This window comes from Grampus griseus (assembly GCF_964374135.1).
Source record: "Grampus griseus genome assembly, chromosome: 2".
Lineage (NCBI taxonomy): Eukaryota > Metazoa > Chordata > Mammalia > Artiodactyla > Delphinidae > Grampus > Grampus griseus.
Genome location: NC_139018.1, coordinates 32,157,082 through 32,169,964, shown reverse-complemented (window position 1 = coordinate 32,169,964; position 12,883 = coordinate 32,157,082). Strand labels below are relative to the sequence as shown.

Sequence of the window (12,883 nt, the reverse complement as noted above, 5' to 3'; positions counted from 1 at the left end):
GTCCTAACGTTTTCCTTTTTTCCCCAAATTTATTCATTTTTCAACCAGCCCTGCTATATAAGGGGAAAAGTGAGTGGAAAGGGCAGTAAGTATCTACATTAGGAAACCAAAATGTGCAGGCCAAAAAGGAAAGTTTACTTCATTTGTGGTTTACATGGAAACTGGAAACCTTAATTGAGCTTGGTGTGGGGAGGGGGAGGAACGAGGCCTCCTTGCAAATGACCTGGAAAGTTTCATTTAAAGCAAACAAACGTGCTAGAAACAAGTCATGCAGGGAAATATAATTGAATTCGCACAAAGCTAGTATACGGAGAAGGGGTTGGGTACGGATTGCGATGTGTTTCTCCTCTTTTGTCGCGGGGACTTCCACAGATGCCCTGGTGTGCCTCGGCTGGCTGTGCCCTGCATGTGCGGGGTTGGGTGTCATGGGAAAGGCAGGTGCAACAGGGTCAGGACCGTCGGATGGCGGCACAGGGCATCCGAGCACGTGCAGGGCAAAGCGTTTGGCCAACCCCCCGGACTGCCCCCTCCTTGAGGAACACGCTGCATCTAGAAAATTGCTTCCATGCCTCAGACTATTTTGGCCCATTCATTACAATTGGGCCAACAATTTTCTACTTAATGCAGATGGAAAATCGCCGATTTCCTGCCCTAACCAGCAAGGGATGTCAGTCATTGCATTTGCAGCGAGAGGGGTTTTCTTTGCAGTTGGCCCCCCTGGCTGGATAGGGCTCAGAACATGGAGTTGGTGGGAAGTGGAGGTGAGGGGCAGTCCGTGGAATGTTCAACAAAGGAGTTATGTGGTTGTGGAATTTTGTAAAAATCTGGTCAAGACTATTGCCAGGGAGCCTGGAAATAATTGTTCATCTCAACAGTGCTGTGATATCGGTGACACTGATGTTAAACAAACGCCAGTCGCATGTGTGTATGTACTCACTTTGTATATAATGTTCCTAGATGTGTATACAATATATATATATACATAACCACATGCTCATAACATCAGGCTTTACCAACTCTTTGAAAGAAACCAATCGCGACGCATTCTGAATGTCTGTGTTTTTGTTTCCCCTCTCACCCAAGGTTCAGTCACCGATAAGCCCGTGAGCCAGGGTAACTCAGGAAGGAAAGGTGAGTGGAGTTTCACGCTTTATCTGAATGTTTGCTTCTAAAGCCAGTCCAAGCAGGCATTCTTAGACAAGATGGAAGGAGCCTGGGGTGAAAGCTAAAAGTGCCCTGCAGAAAATTCCCATTCTTATTCTGTGTTTCCTCCCAGAAGCCCGGAGGTAAGTAAGGCTCGTACGGCGGTGGGGACCAAGCTCCCAGAATTTCTGAGAGAGGTGAGCAAGTGCAGTGCACAGAGCTGGCAGGGACCCTGAGACTCTTGGTTCCTGGGAAGTTCAGTCAATAAGCTACCAGTGTAGCCAGCATTAAACAGAAAAGCACAACGAAGGCAGGGATGCCCAAGTCTGCCCTGACTCTTTTATTTTGGAAACCCATCTGAACATTTTCTCCTCCTTGATTTTCCTTGATAATTGTCCCAGCACATCCAGATTCTTTGCACTAAGACTAGATGCTTCATGGGCAGGTGACTTATGCAGCTGTTATCTTGAAACTCTTAATTATTTTCCTTTGAACTTGGGTTTTGTAAGTATAGTCCAGTGGGACAAAGAAGTGTGTGTGTGAGCAGAAGAGACACGTGTACTATGCCTACCTGCTGCAGCCTCATTGGCAGAGGGCTCTTGTGATGCAGGCTACAGGGCTTCCATAGTACGCTTAGAATTTTCATTTTTCATTACCTAGAACAATGCTAAATAGCAAATTAAGAAACATCGTGACAAGTCAGGAGAGAGACTGTGGAAGAGAGGATAAGGCTTGATATCTTAGTGTCTTTTGTGGCACCTTTTTCCCTGCTTTTTGAACAAAAGGCTTTGCATTTTCACTTGGCACTGGGCCCTACAAATTGTGCAGCTGGCCCGACTAGGGCATCTGTCTGAGCACTGTTCAGTGGACCAGCCGACATGAGGAATAGGTCCTTGGGATGTGCTGACCATACTTTCCAGTGTGCTGACACTAGGCTTCACCGCTTCTTACTTCTAGGACAGCATACACACTGGTAGTTGCATGGAAAACAGGTATCAGTTTTATTGTACAGGCAAGCACTTCAGAAGCCCCATTTTGTGTCCTCGGGTGAAACTCAGACCGGAGGTGTCGACTGAGTTTGAGCCCTCCCACCTGAATCTGGGCCTTGGGCACTTCAGGCTCGTAAGAACCCATGTGGAGAGTTGGGCACGCAAGGATCAGTGTGGGATGTACAGGCTTATCCTCCACCGCGGTCACAGGGAGACCAAGGCCAAGCCTTGGACCTTGCCCCAAGTGCTTATTCCTTGGGGACCAGAACAGGAGGCAGAGTCCCACTGCCTGAACGCAGGAGCCGAGAGTCTGGAGAACATGCTGTCGCTGCATGCTGTCCCTCCAAGAAGACATGGAAGTGGAGCTTGGTGATACCACCACCCACTAGAAACCACGGACCAAGCGACCCTACGGGCTGCTCCCCTTCCAGCGAGCAGGAACGAGTAAGTGGGTGAAAGAAGGGAGCAAGCACCTTTCCAGGTCCTTCCAAGCACAGGGGGAGACAGCCTCAAGTGTTGGTAGTTCCCTCCTAGGAGGGAAAGGAGGAGAGGGGATGAACGTTTCTTTCTGCAAAGATCTGAAATCATCAACACTGTGAGTGGCGTGTCTGCCTGTAATGTATTGGGGTTGGAAAAGGGAGCTGCCTTCAGTTTTGCTTGTTGCAACTGAAGTCTTCAGGAGCATAGCCTTTATTCCTGGGCATGAGGTCCTGGTGGTAGGGAAAAAAAAGAGCAATCATGCAAAACGGACCACCCAGACGTTCCCCACCAAAGGGAACGGAGTGCACGATGCTGAATGAGGCACCTGCAGCAAGAAGGGCCAACCAGGGGGTTTTGGTTCTTCAACTGCACAGAGAAGTACTTCCCCGCTTGTCCTTTCCAGTTGGTTGTGGCTTTGTACCCTGTGGATAACAGTAAGAACCAGACCTGTGGTCACGGCGGGCTCTTGCTGATCCAGTTGGAAGAAGGCGGGGGAATCCAATTCCTCCAAGGATGATGCAGGGAACAGGGGGGTAGAGTCTGAAGCCGCGTGTCAGGGGGATAAGTTTCCAGCAGTTTCTAGCTCTTTGCTCCCTTACCCCGGGGGGTTCCTCCCTCCTAGATGGTTGTGTGGAGGCTTCCTTTTTGGTGCAAAGGGCTGGCAGAGGGGTGGGGGAGATGCTAGGGCTGACTCGCCCCTGGACACTTGACTTCCGCCCAGTGGCCTCTCTTTCCTTCTACTTCGGAGGGTCCACAGAGGTGTTGAATCTCTTCTGTTTGTCTGCCATGGGCAGTGCAGTGAAAAGCAGGTTCGGGCCACCTGTAGGAAGGGCCACCTGAAGCCACACCTGTCCAGGAAGCTGGGGTTTGAATGGGACCAGGGTGCGAGAGGGCATTTATAATATCCTGTGTCGGCCCCGCCGAGGTCCCTTTTTCAGCTGCCGCTTAAGAATGGAATGTGCTCCGGAGGGCAGCAGGTGGGAGGACACAAAGGGCCGTTGTCTGAGCTCATGCCCACATGTGGGGTCTCCTAGAAGGCATCTCCCTGGAGCCGGAGCTTGCAGCCCAAGACCTGCCCAGAAGGATGCTAGGCCCGGAGGATGGCCAGAACGGGGGCGAGGCCGGGGGTCTGGGTGTGTGTGTTGGGGGGTTGGTGGGGGGGGGAGGAACGGACCCAGCTCCTTCTTTCCCCACCCTCTTGCCTTTTGAACATGCTCCACGGATGGGGCTTGGAGGGATCAGTTCTCTCCACCGGGTTGGAATGAAAAGGCGTATTGTGCGATGGAGGGTCTGGTTGCCAGCCAGGAATCAGTCCTCCAAAGGAGAGGAGGAGAAAAAGGAGAAAGGCAGAGCGGGAGGAGGCTGGGGGAAGAGGCCCAGGGAGATAGCGGGAGGCAGGGGAGAGGGAGAGAGGCCAGGCGGTAGCAGGTCACAGCCGTCTGGCTCGCAAGGAGGTCTGGGTCGCTCCTGATCCTGGGTCCACAGGTGTGGGCCTGAGGGGAGAAGTGGGGGACGGAGGGAGGGCGGTCCGGTTATCTTACCCAGATGCATGTGCTCCGGGAGGGGAGGAGGGTCGGAACTTCAGACTATTTACTTAATCCCTTGGAATGTCCTTGCCTCGCTCTGTTCTTTGGGCCCCTTGTGTTTCACAGACTCCTTTATGGGCACATGTGTGGTAATTAACACATGCAGGGTAGGTCCCGGGCCATGTGTTTGAGTTTCAAATATCCATTGATCTGGGGCACTCCCATCCTGCTGCCCCTCCCTTCTCCGTCGATCCTCGCCCTTGGAGAGAGATGGAAGGAGTATGTGTGTGTTTTGGGGGGTGGAGGGCACACGTGCATCCACATGTGTTTTATTGATGCTACAGAGGAATATCAGAAGAGAGGAAAGGACCCCCAGCAGCCCCTTGAGCTCTGACGATCTGCTGCTAAAACAGTCGAAAGCTGCAGAAGTTGAGAGACAGAAAGGAATTTTGGGTTTCCATTGAAGCAGGAAAGTGGATGGGAAGCAAAATATGTTTAGAGATGGTGGTTTTACCCTGAGAAGCTTTTCCTGGCCCCCCAAGGCTTGTGGATTTTCCTGAGGTGCCTCTTTTAGGGGTCTTGATGCTAACAAGTGTGGGTGAGTTGGGGGGTTTCCAGGATAACCAAATACAAAGTCAGGGGCTGGTCCTGAGCTTCATTACTTATGAGGTGTGGAAGGGAAGTTCTCAGCCTCCAGTGGGGTGTCGGTGGGGCGGGTGAAGAATGATTAAATGGGAGAATAGCGGGAGAGCGCTTGGGCAATGATTTCTGGCAGCTCTCTGGGAACTTTTTCTCCCGAGCGCCCAGGACCTTAGAGATCCCAGGGTGATGCTTCGATAGGTGGCAAATGAAAATTTAGGGTTATTGGGAGTTTTCTGCAATTTTCTCTTTTCCTGCTTCTTAGAGGTCTGGGAGTGAGCAGTATAAGGAAAATGAGTGAAGGATAAAAACAATAGCAAACTGCTTACACTTTCTGCATGGGCTTCCGTGTTTGTCAAACCAATCTTGGAGAGAAGCGAAACTTCCAAAATCCAGCCTACCTTTAATTCGCTGAAACTTCTTTCAGTCCCCCACTGGCTACTCCGTAGTCTGTGTTCCGAGTCAAGAGTGAGTCACAGTTATTTCTCCAAGGTCCCTCTCTGGGTCTCAGTTTTTAGAATCTCTCCTGACGTCTGGTCTACAGGTTGGTGCCAACTTGGAGACCTTTGTCACTCAAGGGACGGAGCTAGCGGCACTCTCACTCAGGGCTGAGGGAGGTGCTTAGGGCAGGGATGGTGGATGGCGGGTCTCCCAGATGAAGGGGACCAAGCAGCCTCTAGCCTCCACCCTCATGGTGGTTAAGCACACCTGCAGGAGGTTTACCTCATTGCCTCAAGCCTGGCTGAGGTGTGCAAGCCTGGCAATCTCAGAGCATTCTACACGTGGAGCGTCACCCCTGTTCACGTGAATTTACCCTCTTCCCAGCTACCTCTTTTTTCTCTTCCCCCAGCACAGGGGGGGAGGCTGGATCCGTAACTGATCTGTCAGCCTTGCCATCAGATAGCTCAAGTCCATTACCTACCAGCCTCGGCTGGATTTATTTTCTTTGTTTTTTTTAAAAAAAAAAAATATATATATATATTTGACATCTTTATTGGATATAATTGCTTTACAATGCTGTGTTGGTTTCTGCTGTATAACAAAGTGAATCAGCTATACATATACATAGATCCCCATATCTCTTCCCTCTTGCGTCTTCCTCCCTCCCACCCTCCCTATCCCACCCCTCTAGGTGGTCACAAAGCACCGAGCTGATCTCCCTGTGCTGTGCGGCTGCTTCTGGGCTGGATTTGAATGGAGCTGGGCAGCTAATGACCTCTGTGGGTTGGCCTCGGCTCACATGGGAATTCCCTGTGGAGAAGCATTCATTCTGCTACGTGCCTACTACAAACTGTGCCTAAGCAGCTCCAGGCCCACGAGAGGTGGCTCTTTTCCTCTCTGCATGCACGTTACTGCTGCTTTCTGGCGTCTGAGCCACCCTGGACCAAGCCTGGCTTATCACGATATCAGCTTTGAAGAGATGGGTTGTAGAAGGAGTGTGCGCGAGGGTGCTTGAGTGTTCATGCATGTACCATATCTCCCTCTACCCACGCTTAATTACTGCCCCAGCAGGGCTCCGTCTACGCATCCCCCGCCCTCCATCTCAGCCCCTATTCTGTGGTCTCCAAAAGAAAGTTTATGCATGGAGGATGCTAAACGAAGAGTGTGGATCCTTGCCGTATCCTGATTTCCAAGGACTAGAGAGGAGATGGGGTTTAGTGATCTGGAAAAGCCTTCTAGCCATGGATTCTAATGAGTCCCTGGCGTTGTTAGTAACCATTAGTGTTTTCGTACTTGGCTCTTTTATTCTTTCATTCAACACATTTTCATTGAGACCTTACTAAGTGCCAGCTTTCGTAGTTACTGAGGATCCAGTGACAAGTGAAACGATAAGAGCCCTCGCCCCGTGGAGCTCACATTCTAATGGTTCTTAGCCTCTTCTTGTAGAGGGTGTCTTCGGGTGGAGGTGAAGCCTCTCAGAGGGGCACAGACCTCTAGATGCTGGGATGCTTGGAAGCAGGGGAGGGAAGGCAGGTGGCGCCTGCAAACGCCCTGGTCGGCAGCTCCCACGGCCAGAGCCTCTAAGGAAAGACCCTTGAGGAGACTGCCTGGGATGAGCATGGCCCACCGGCAAGTTCTTGATTCCTATGCCTGGTACCTTTGTGGTGCCCCCAAAGTCCAGGTGAGACAGCCCAGAGCTTGGCAGGCCACTGAGAGTATGTCCTTTTGCTCACTGTTCCTTGGATGAATGAGTTCACTTCCAGCTGTGGCCCAGCAAGCTGGAGGGAGCCAGCGATTGCAGCCTGTGGGTGGACAGGCCTCACGGCCACATCCGAACTACTTCTCCAGCTCTAAGCGCCACGTAGCTCCTGTGGTCAAGGCCGAGGAATTGTCACTCTTCGGTCCTGTTGCACCCATTGAAAGAAAGCCATGAGTTTCAAGGGCTGTTTATTCTAAAATTGATGTGGAAAGGCAATGGAACTAGAGGAGCTAAAACAATTTTCAAAAAGAAAAAGAAAGTGGGAGGAATCACTCTATGTGATTTTTTTTAAACCAAGAGATCTTTAGTGTTTTATTCCCTTCATGACCCTTTATGAATTTTCAATCCATGCTTCCGTTTGATCATCTGAACAAATGTGGTGACTCCACAGCTTTTTCAGTGTTTATTTTATTTCTTTTTGTTTTTTAATGACTTAGTTTTAAATTTAAGAAGAAGGTACAGAAATTTTCCATATACCCCCTGCTGCCACACATGTGCAGCCTCCCTCACCATCAATATCTGCCCCCAGAGTGAGTACATTTGTTACAACTGATCAACCTAAATTGACACATCATTATAACCCAAAGTTCACAGTTTATATTAGGATTCACTCTGGGTGTTGTACACTCTGTGGGAACGGACACATGTGTAGTGATATCCACCATTATAGTATCATACAGAGTATTTTCACTGTCCTATTGACCTAGAGATCAACGGAACAGAAAAGAGAACCCAGAAGTAGGCCTACACAAGCATGGCAAACAGATTTTTGACAAAGGTGCAAAAGAAATTCAGCGGAGGAAGGCTAGTCCTTTCAACAAATGGTGCTGTAGCAATTGGGCTTCCACAGACAAAAACAAAAACAACTCCCCGAGACCTTCCCTAAATCCCACACCTTATACACAAACCAACTCAAAGTGGATCTTGGACTTAAATGTAAAATCTAAAGCTATTAAAACTTTTAGAAGAAAACATAGGAGAAAATCTTCAGAACCTACAGCTAGGTGAACCTTGAGCTTTGGTGTCTGAAAACATCAAACACGTGATCCAAAAATTTTAAATATTGATAAATTGGACTTAATCAAAATTAAAAACTTGCTCTTGAAAAGATCTTGCTAAGAGAATTAAAAAACTACAGACTGGGAGAAAATAGTTACAAACCACCTCTCCGACATAGGACGTGTGTAGAAGATACAGAGAATGCTAAAAAACTTAACAGTTGAAAAACAATTTAATTTAAACATGGGCAAAATAAATGAATAGGCATCTCACCAAAGCACATATGCAGAGGGCAAATAAATACACAAAAAGGTGTTCAACATCATTAGCTATAAGAAAGTGCAAATTAACCAACAAGGGCCTACTATATAGCAAAGGGAACTATACCCAATATGATATAATAACCTATAAGGGAAAAGCATCTGAGAAAGAATATATATATATATATATATATATATATATATACACACACATATATACATATATAAAAACTTAATTGTCCTGTACACCTGAAACTTACATGATATTGTAAATCACTATACTTCAACAAAAAAATTTTTTAAGTGCAAATTAAGAGCATGATAAGATATCACTACACACCTATTAGAAGAGCTAAAATAAAAATAATGACAATACCAAATGTTAATGAGGCTGCAGACGAACTGGATCTTTCATACATTGTTGGTAAGAATGTAATATGATGCAGCCACTCTGAAAAATACTTTGGAAGTTTCTTAGAAAACTAAACAACAAAACATATGCTTACCATATACTCTAGCAATTGCACTCCTGAGCATTTATTCCAGAGAAATGAAAACTTATGTCCACACAAAAACCTGTACACAGATAGTCACAGCAGCTTTATCTGTAATGGCCAAGGGTGGAAACAACCCAAATGTCCTTCAATGGGTGACACAAACTGAGGTGCGTCCATACCATGGAATACTACTCAGTAATGAAAAGGAACACACCATTGACACATGCAGCAACAACTGGGTGGATTTCAAGGGCATTATGCAAAGTGAAAAAGTCTGACCTCCAAAGGTTGTATACTGCATGATTCCATTTATATAACATTGCAGAAATGACAAAATTATAGAGATGGAGAAAGGATTAGTGGTTGCCAGGGGTGAAAGACGGGGTGGAGGAGAGGAAGTGTGATTATAAAAGGGTAGCACTTGGGAGATCTTTGTAGTGATGGGCTAGTTCTATATTTTGATGGTGGTGGTGGTTGCATGAATCTGCACATGGATAGAATTGCATAGAACGACACACCACCCACCCACCCACCCACGGACAAATAAGTACATGCAAAAACTGGTGGAATGTGCATAAGGTCCCTGGATTATACCAATATCAATTTCCTGATTCTGATATTATACTATTATGATGTTATCCGTATCACTGGGGGACACTGGGTGAAGGGTACATGGGGCCTCTTTGTTTGCAACTACCTGTTGCAAAATCATTTGTATAATCATTTCAAAATAAAGAGTTTTTAAAAAATTAGCCCCGTCTCTGGGTGAACCCAGCCCTGAACCAAGTCTGCTGCTGCCAGTGCCACCTCTCCCCTACTTCTCCGCTTTGTCACCACGCCCCCTTCTTCCATCTCTGGTCTACCTTTTTCACCAGCCTCTTGTTTCCATTCTTACACAAGAAAATGTGGAGCTTGACGGTGTGGGCAACTGCTTGCAAAAAGACAGCTTTAAGCTCTTTTCGGGAAGGAGTGTGCAAGTGGGTAGATGGCATGTAAAAGATTCATCTCTTGCTCTGGAAAGGACCCGAAGTACCCAGATAACTTGTGTTCTCCAAGGTCAGGATCAAGACAGCTCACAGTATATTTCTGAGCCTCGCTGGTCATGGGACATGCATCTCAGGAAAGGTTGAGGTTAACTAACATTCCATCCTCCTCCTGGTATGATTCAGGCCAGGTTCTTAAGGGACATTTTTGCAAACAGGCACCACTGTCTCCCTGGGAGGCCCAGAATAAGTCATCTTGACTTTCACACTGGGTCCCTGAGTCGCATACTGAGGGGGATGTGGCTCTGGCATAAATGTGGTCCCTTCAAAAGCAAGAACCTTCCAGCACTTCTACCAGGCTGAAGCGTATCTCCATGTCTTGGTAAAAGACGGCCAATGGCAGCCTAAATGAATACCAGAGGGAGGGTGGCCGGTGATGGACATGGTTTGGGCAGAGCCCAAGAATTAAAGGGGACTTGGGATCACTGAGAGACCTTCCGAGTCTCAGGACGGGGGTGGTGGTTTCTTTTTCTGTCATTCTCCAATGTTCCTCAGTCTCAGAGACCCCAAGAGATGCCATTAATACAGATTCCTCCTCTGGCCCCTTTGACACATTTGCTTTTGAAGGACCTGGAAGAGAAAGCTCTTTGTATGTGGTCAGAATAAACTCATTGTACACCCAAACAATTAACTCCTCAATGGACTTGCCAGCCCCTTGAAAGGCCCGGCCCTGCTTCCTTGGACCTCTTGGGCTCTATTCAGTCCCATAAGCACACCAATGTTTTGGGGGTTTTGTTTTGTTTTGTTTGTTATTCTGAAAAGTCTTTCCCTGAGAATAGTCAGAGCCGGTCAACATTGTCCTCAGCCCCGCATTTATCTCCACTCGCCAGCGAATGTCAATCAGGAATCAAAAAGCCAAACAGAGGAGGCTTTGAACGGTGTCATCAGGGGTCGAAGTGACTTCCAGCTGTCTGTGCGTGGGCCAGGCCTTCTCGCAGGGCAAAGAATTGTGCTGTCACACAAACCCACTGTCTGGATAGGCTCGAAGAGCCCGTGCGGGGGCTGCGGCTTTCTGGGGCTGCACCTGCAAGGAGAGGCGTGGTTGGGGGCTGGGGGATCTCGTGCGGCCAGATGCCCCGCTCTGGGCCTGGGTGGTTTCCAGCGCCGCTTGCTCACTGCCTCTGGAGCCTTGAGCAAATCACTTTCTTGCGCTGAAACTCAATCTCTTTTTATCTGCCTGGTGACTTCCTCTGCCCTGGCCGGTGGTGAGAATAGATGAAGAAAACCACCTGCCAGAAACTCTGAGTGTTGCAAAATGTGGTAACACTTATTATTGTTGATCTTGACATCATCCTTGAGAAATTCTCTCAGATTTGCCTTTTTTTTTTTTAATGTTTCCTAATTTACTTTTTTCTCCCTGTAAAAGAAATGGTCATCTTTGAATCGGGTTTTTTCAGTGTTCTATGTTCTTCTCGGTCTGAAAGAGTATTATGGTATCAAAGAGAAAGAAAGTCTTACTATTTGAGGTCTAAAAGAATCACCAAGATTAAATATACACACACATGAAATCATCATATGCACTCATGTAAATTGAGATTCAGATATAGTTTTCTTTAAGATATACAGGAGAGTCTCCCCCCAAATTAAAGATTGCTCAGATAATCTAGCTACTGCCACCTGACGATTTACCTGTGATGACTTTGGTACTCCATCCCCGCTTTGTTTTAAAAACTTTATTAAGGTATAATCACATACCATAAAATTTACCCATTGTAAATGTACAAGTTAATGAATTTGGTACCGTTATAGAGACGTGCGGTCATTACCAGAGAACGTTTCCATCACCCCCAAAGAAACCTTGTACCCATTTATAGTTATACCCCACTCCCTCCTCCAGGCAACCATGTTATCTGCTTTCTGTCTCTATAGATTTATCTTTACTAGGCATTTCATATGAATGGAATCAAACAATATGTAGTATTTGCACACGGCTTCTTTCATTTAGTAAAATGTTTTTGAAGTTCAGCTATATTATTACGCATATCAGTAATTCATTCCTTTTAATTGCTAAGTAATATTCCATTGTATGGGTACATCACAATTTGGTTATCTCTTCACCAGTAGACGGACATTTGGATTATTTCCAGTTCAAGGGTATCACGAATCATGCTGCTATCAGTATTTGTATACATGTCTTTGGGTGGATATGTCTTTATTTTTCTTAGATAGAGTCCCAGGAGTGGAATTTCTGGATTGAATGGTAAGTTTATGTTTAACTTTTTAAAGAATTTGCCAGACTCTTTTCCATCATGGCTACCCAGTTTTACATTCCCATCAGCAAGGAAGGAGGGTTTGAGTTTCTCCACATCCTTGTCTCCTGATAGTGTCTATTTAAAAAATTTTAGCCATTCTAGTAGGTATGTGGTGGTATCTCACTGTGGTTTTAATTTGTGGTTTCCTAACAACTAATGATATTGAGCATCTTTTCATGTATTTATTAGCTGTCCGTGCGTCTTTGAAATGTCTATTAAAATATTTTACCCGTTTTAAAATCAGGCTGTTTGTCTTCTTATTGAGCTGTAAGGTTTACTTTATTTTTTATTTTTAAAACTTTATAGAATTTTAATTCTACAAATCCAGTTTTAAAAGCAAGCAGTTGGATAAGATGATTTAACACTCGATGATTTAATACCTTCTTTAAGAGGCCTTTAGAGTCTTTTACAGCTACCCAGTGTCCTGAGGCTAGGAGTGCAGCCATCCTTCACTTTTAGAAGAGGATATCACTGCCCAGAGAAGAAAAGTGAGAGGTTCAGGTTACCCAACTTAGTTGGTTGCAAAGCCGGTATCTGCACTGTGACCCCACTGGAGACCGGGAGGCCAGGGGCACATGCGGAAGCTTTTCTCTCTCCCCCGGGCCCAGTGTAGGTCCTGGTGTTGCCCCAGGGCTTGCCAGGAAGCAGGCCTGATGTGGACCTTGGACCCAGGCCTTGGACCTGTGTTTGGTAGAAGGATGCGCTTGTTTGCTGGGTTGGATGCCAGGCGCCCAGGTGCCCGGAGATGATGGTCAGAGGGTCCTATTGGCTTTGGCTTGGCTGCCCATCCTTGGGGCTTGCTGGATTTCACAGGTAGCTCTCCTGGCAGCAGGGCACTTTGTCTCTTCTCACTTC

General features: G+C 46.9%; 1 protein-coding gene across 4 annotated transcripts in view; it reads left to right on the top strand.

Moving 5' to 3' along the window:
* The window catches only part of SMOC1 (SPARC related modular calcium binding 1), a gene marked incomplete at its 5' end in the record, with an annotated part of 155,549 nt that overhangs the window by 101,315 nt on the left and 41,351 nt on the right, over positions 1 to 12,883 (top strand). For all 4 annotated transcript variants that reach the window (XM_082649739.1, XM_082649737.1, XM_082649736.1 and 1 more), the window contains one exon: positions 1,084 to 1,131. In XM_082649739.1, coding sequence (XP_082505865.1) covers positions 1,084 to 1,131 — 48 coding nt within the window. The remainder of the gene's footprint in view (positions 1 to 1,083; positions 1,132 to 12,883) is intronic.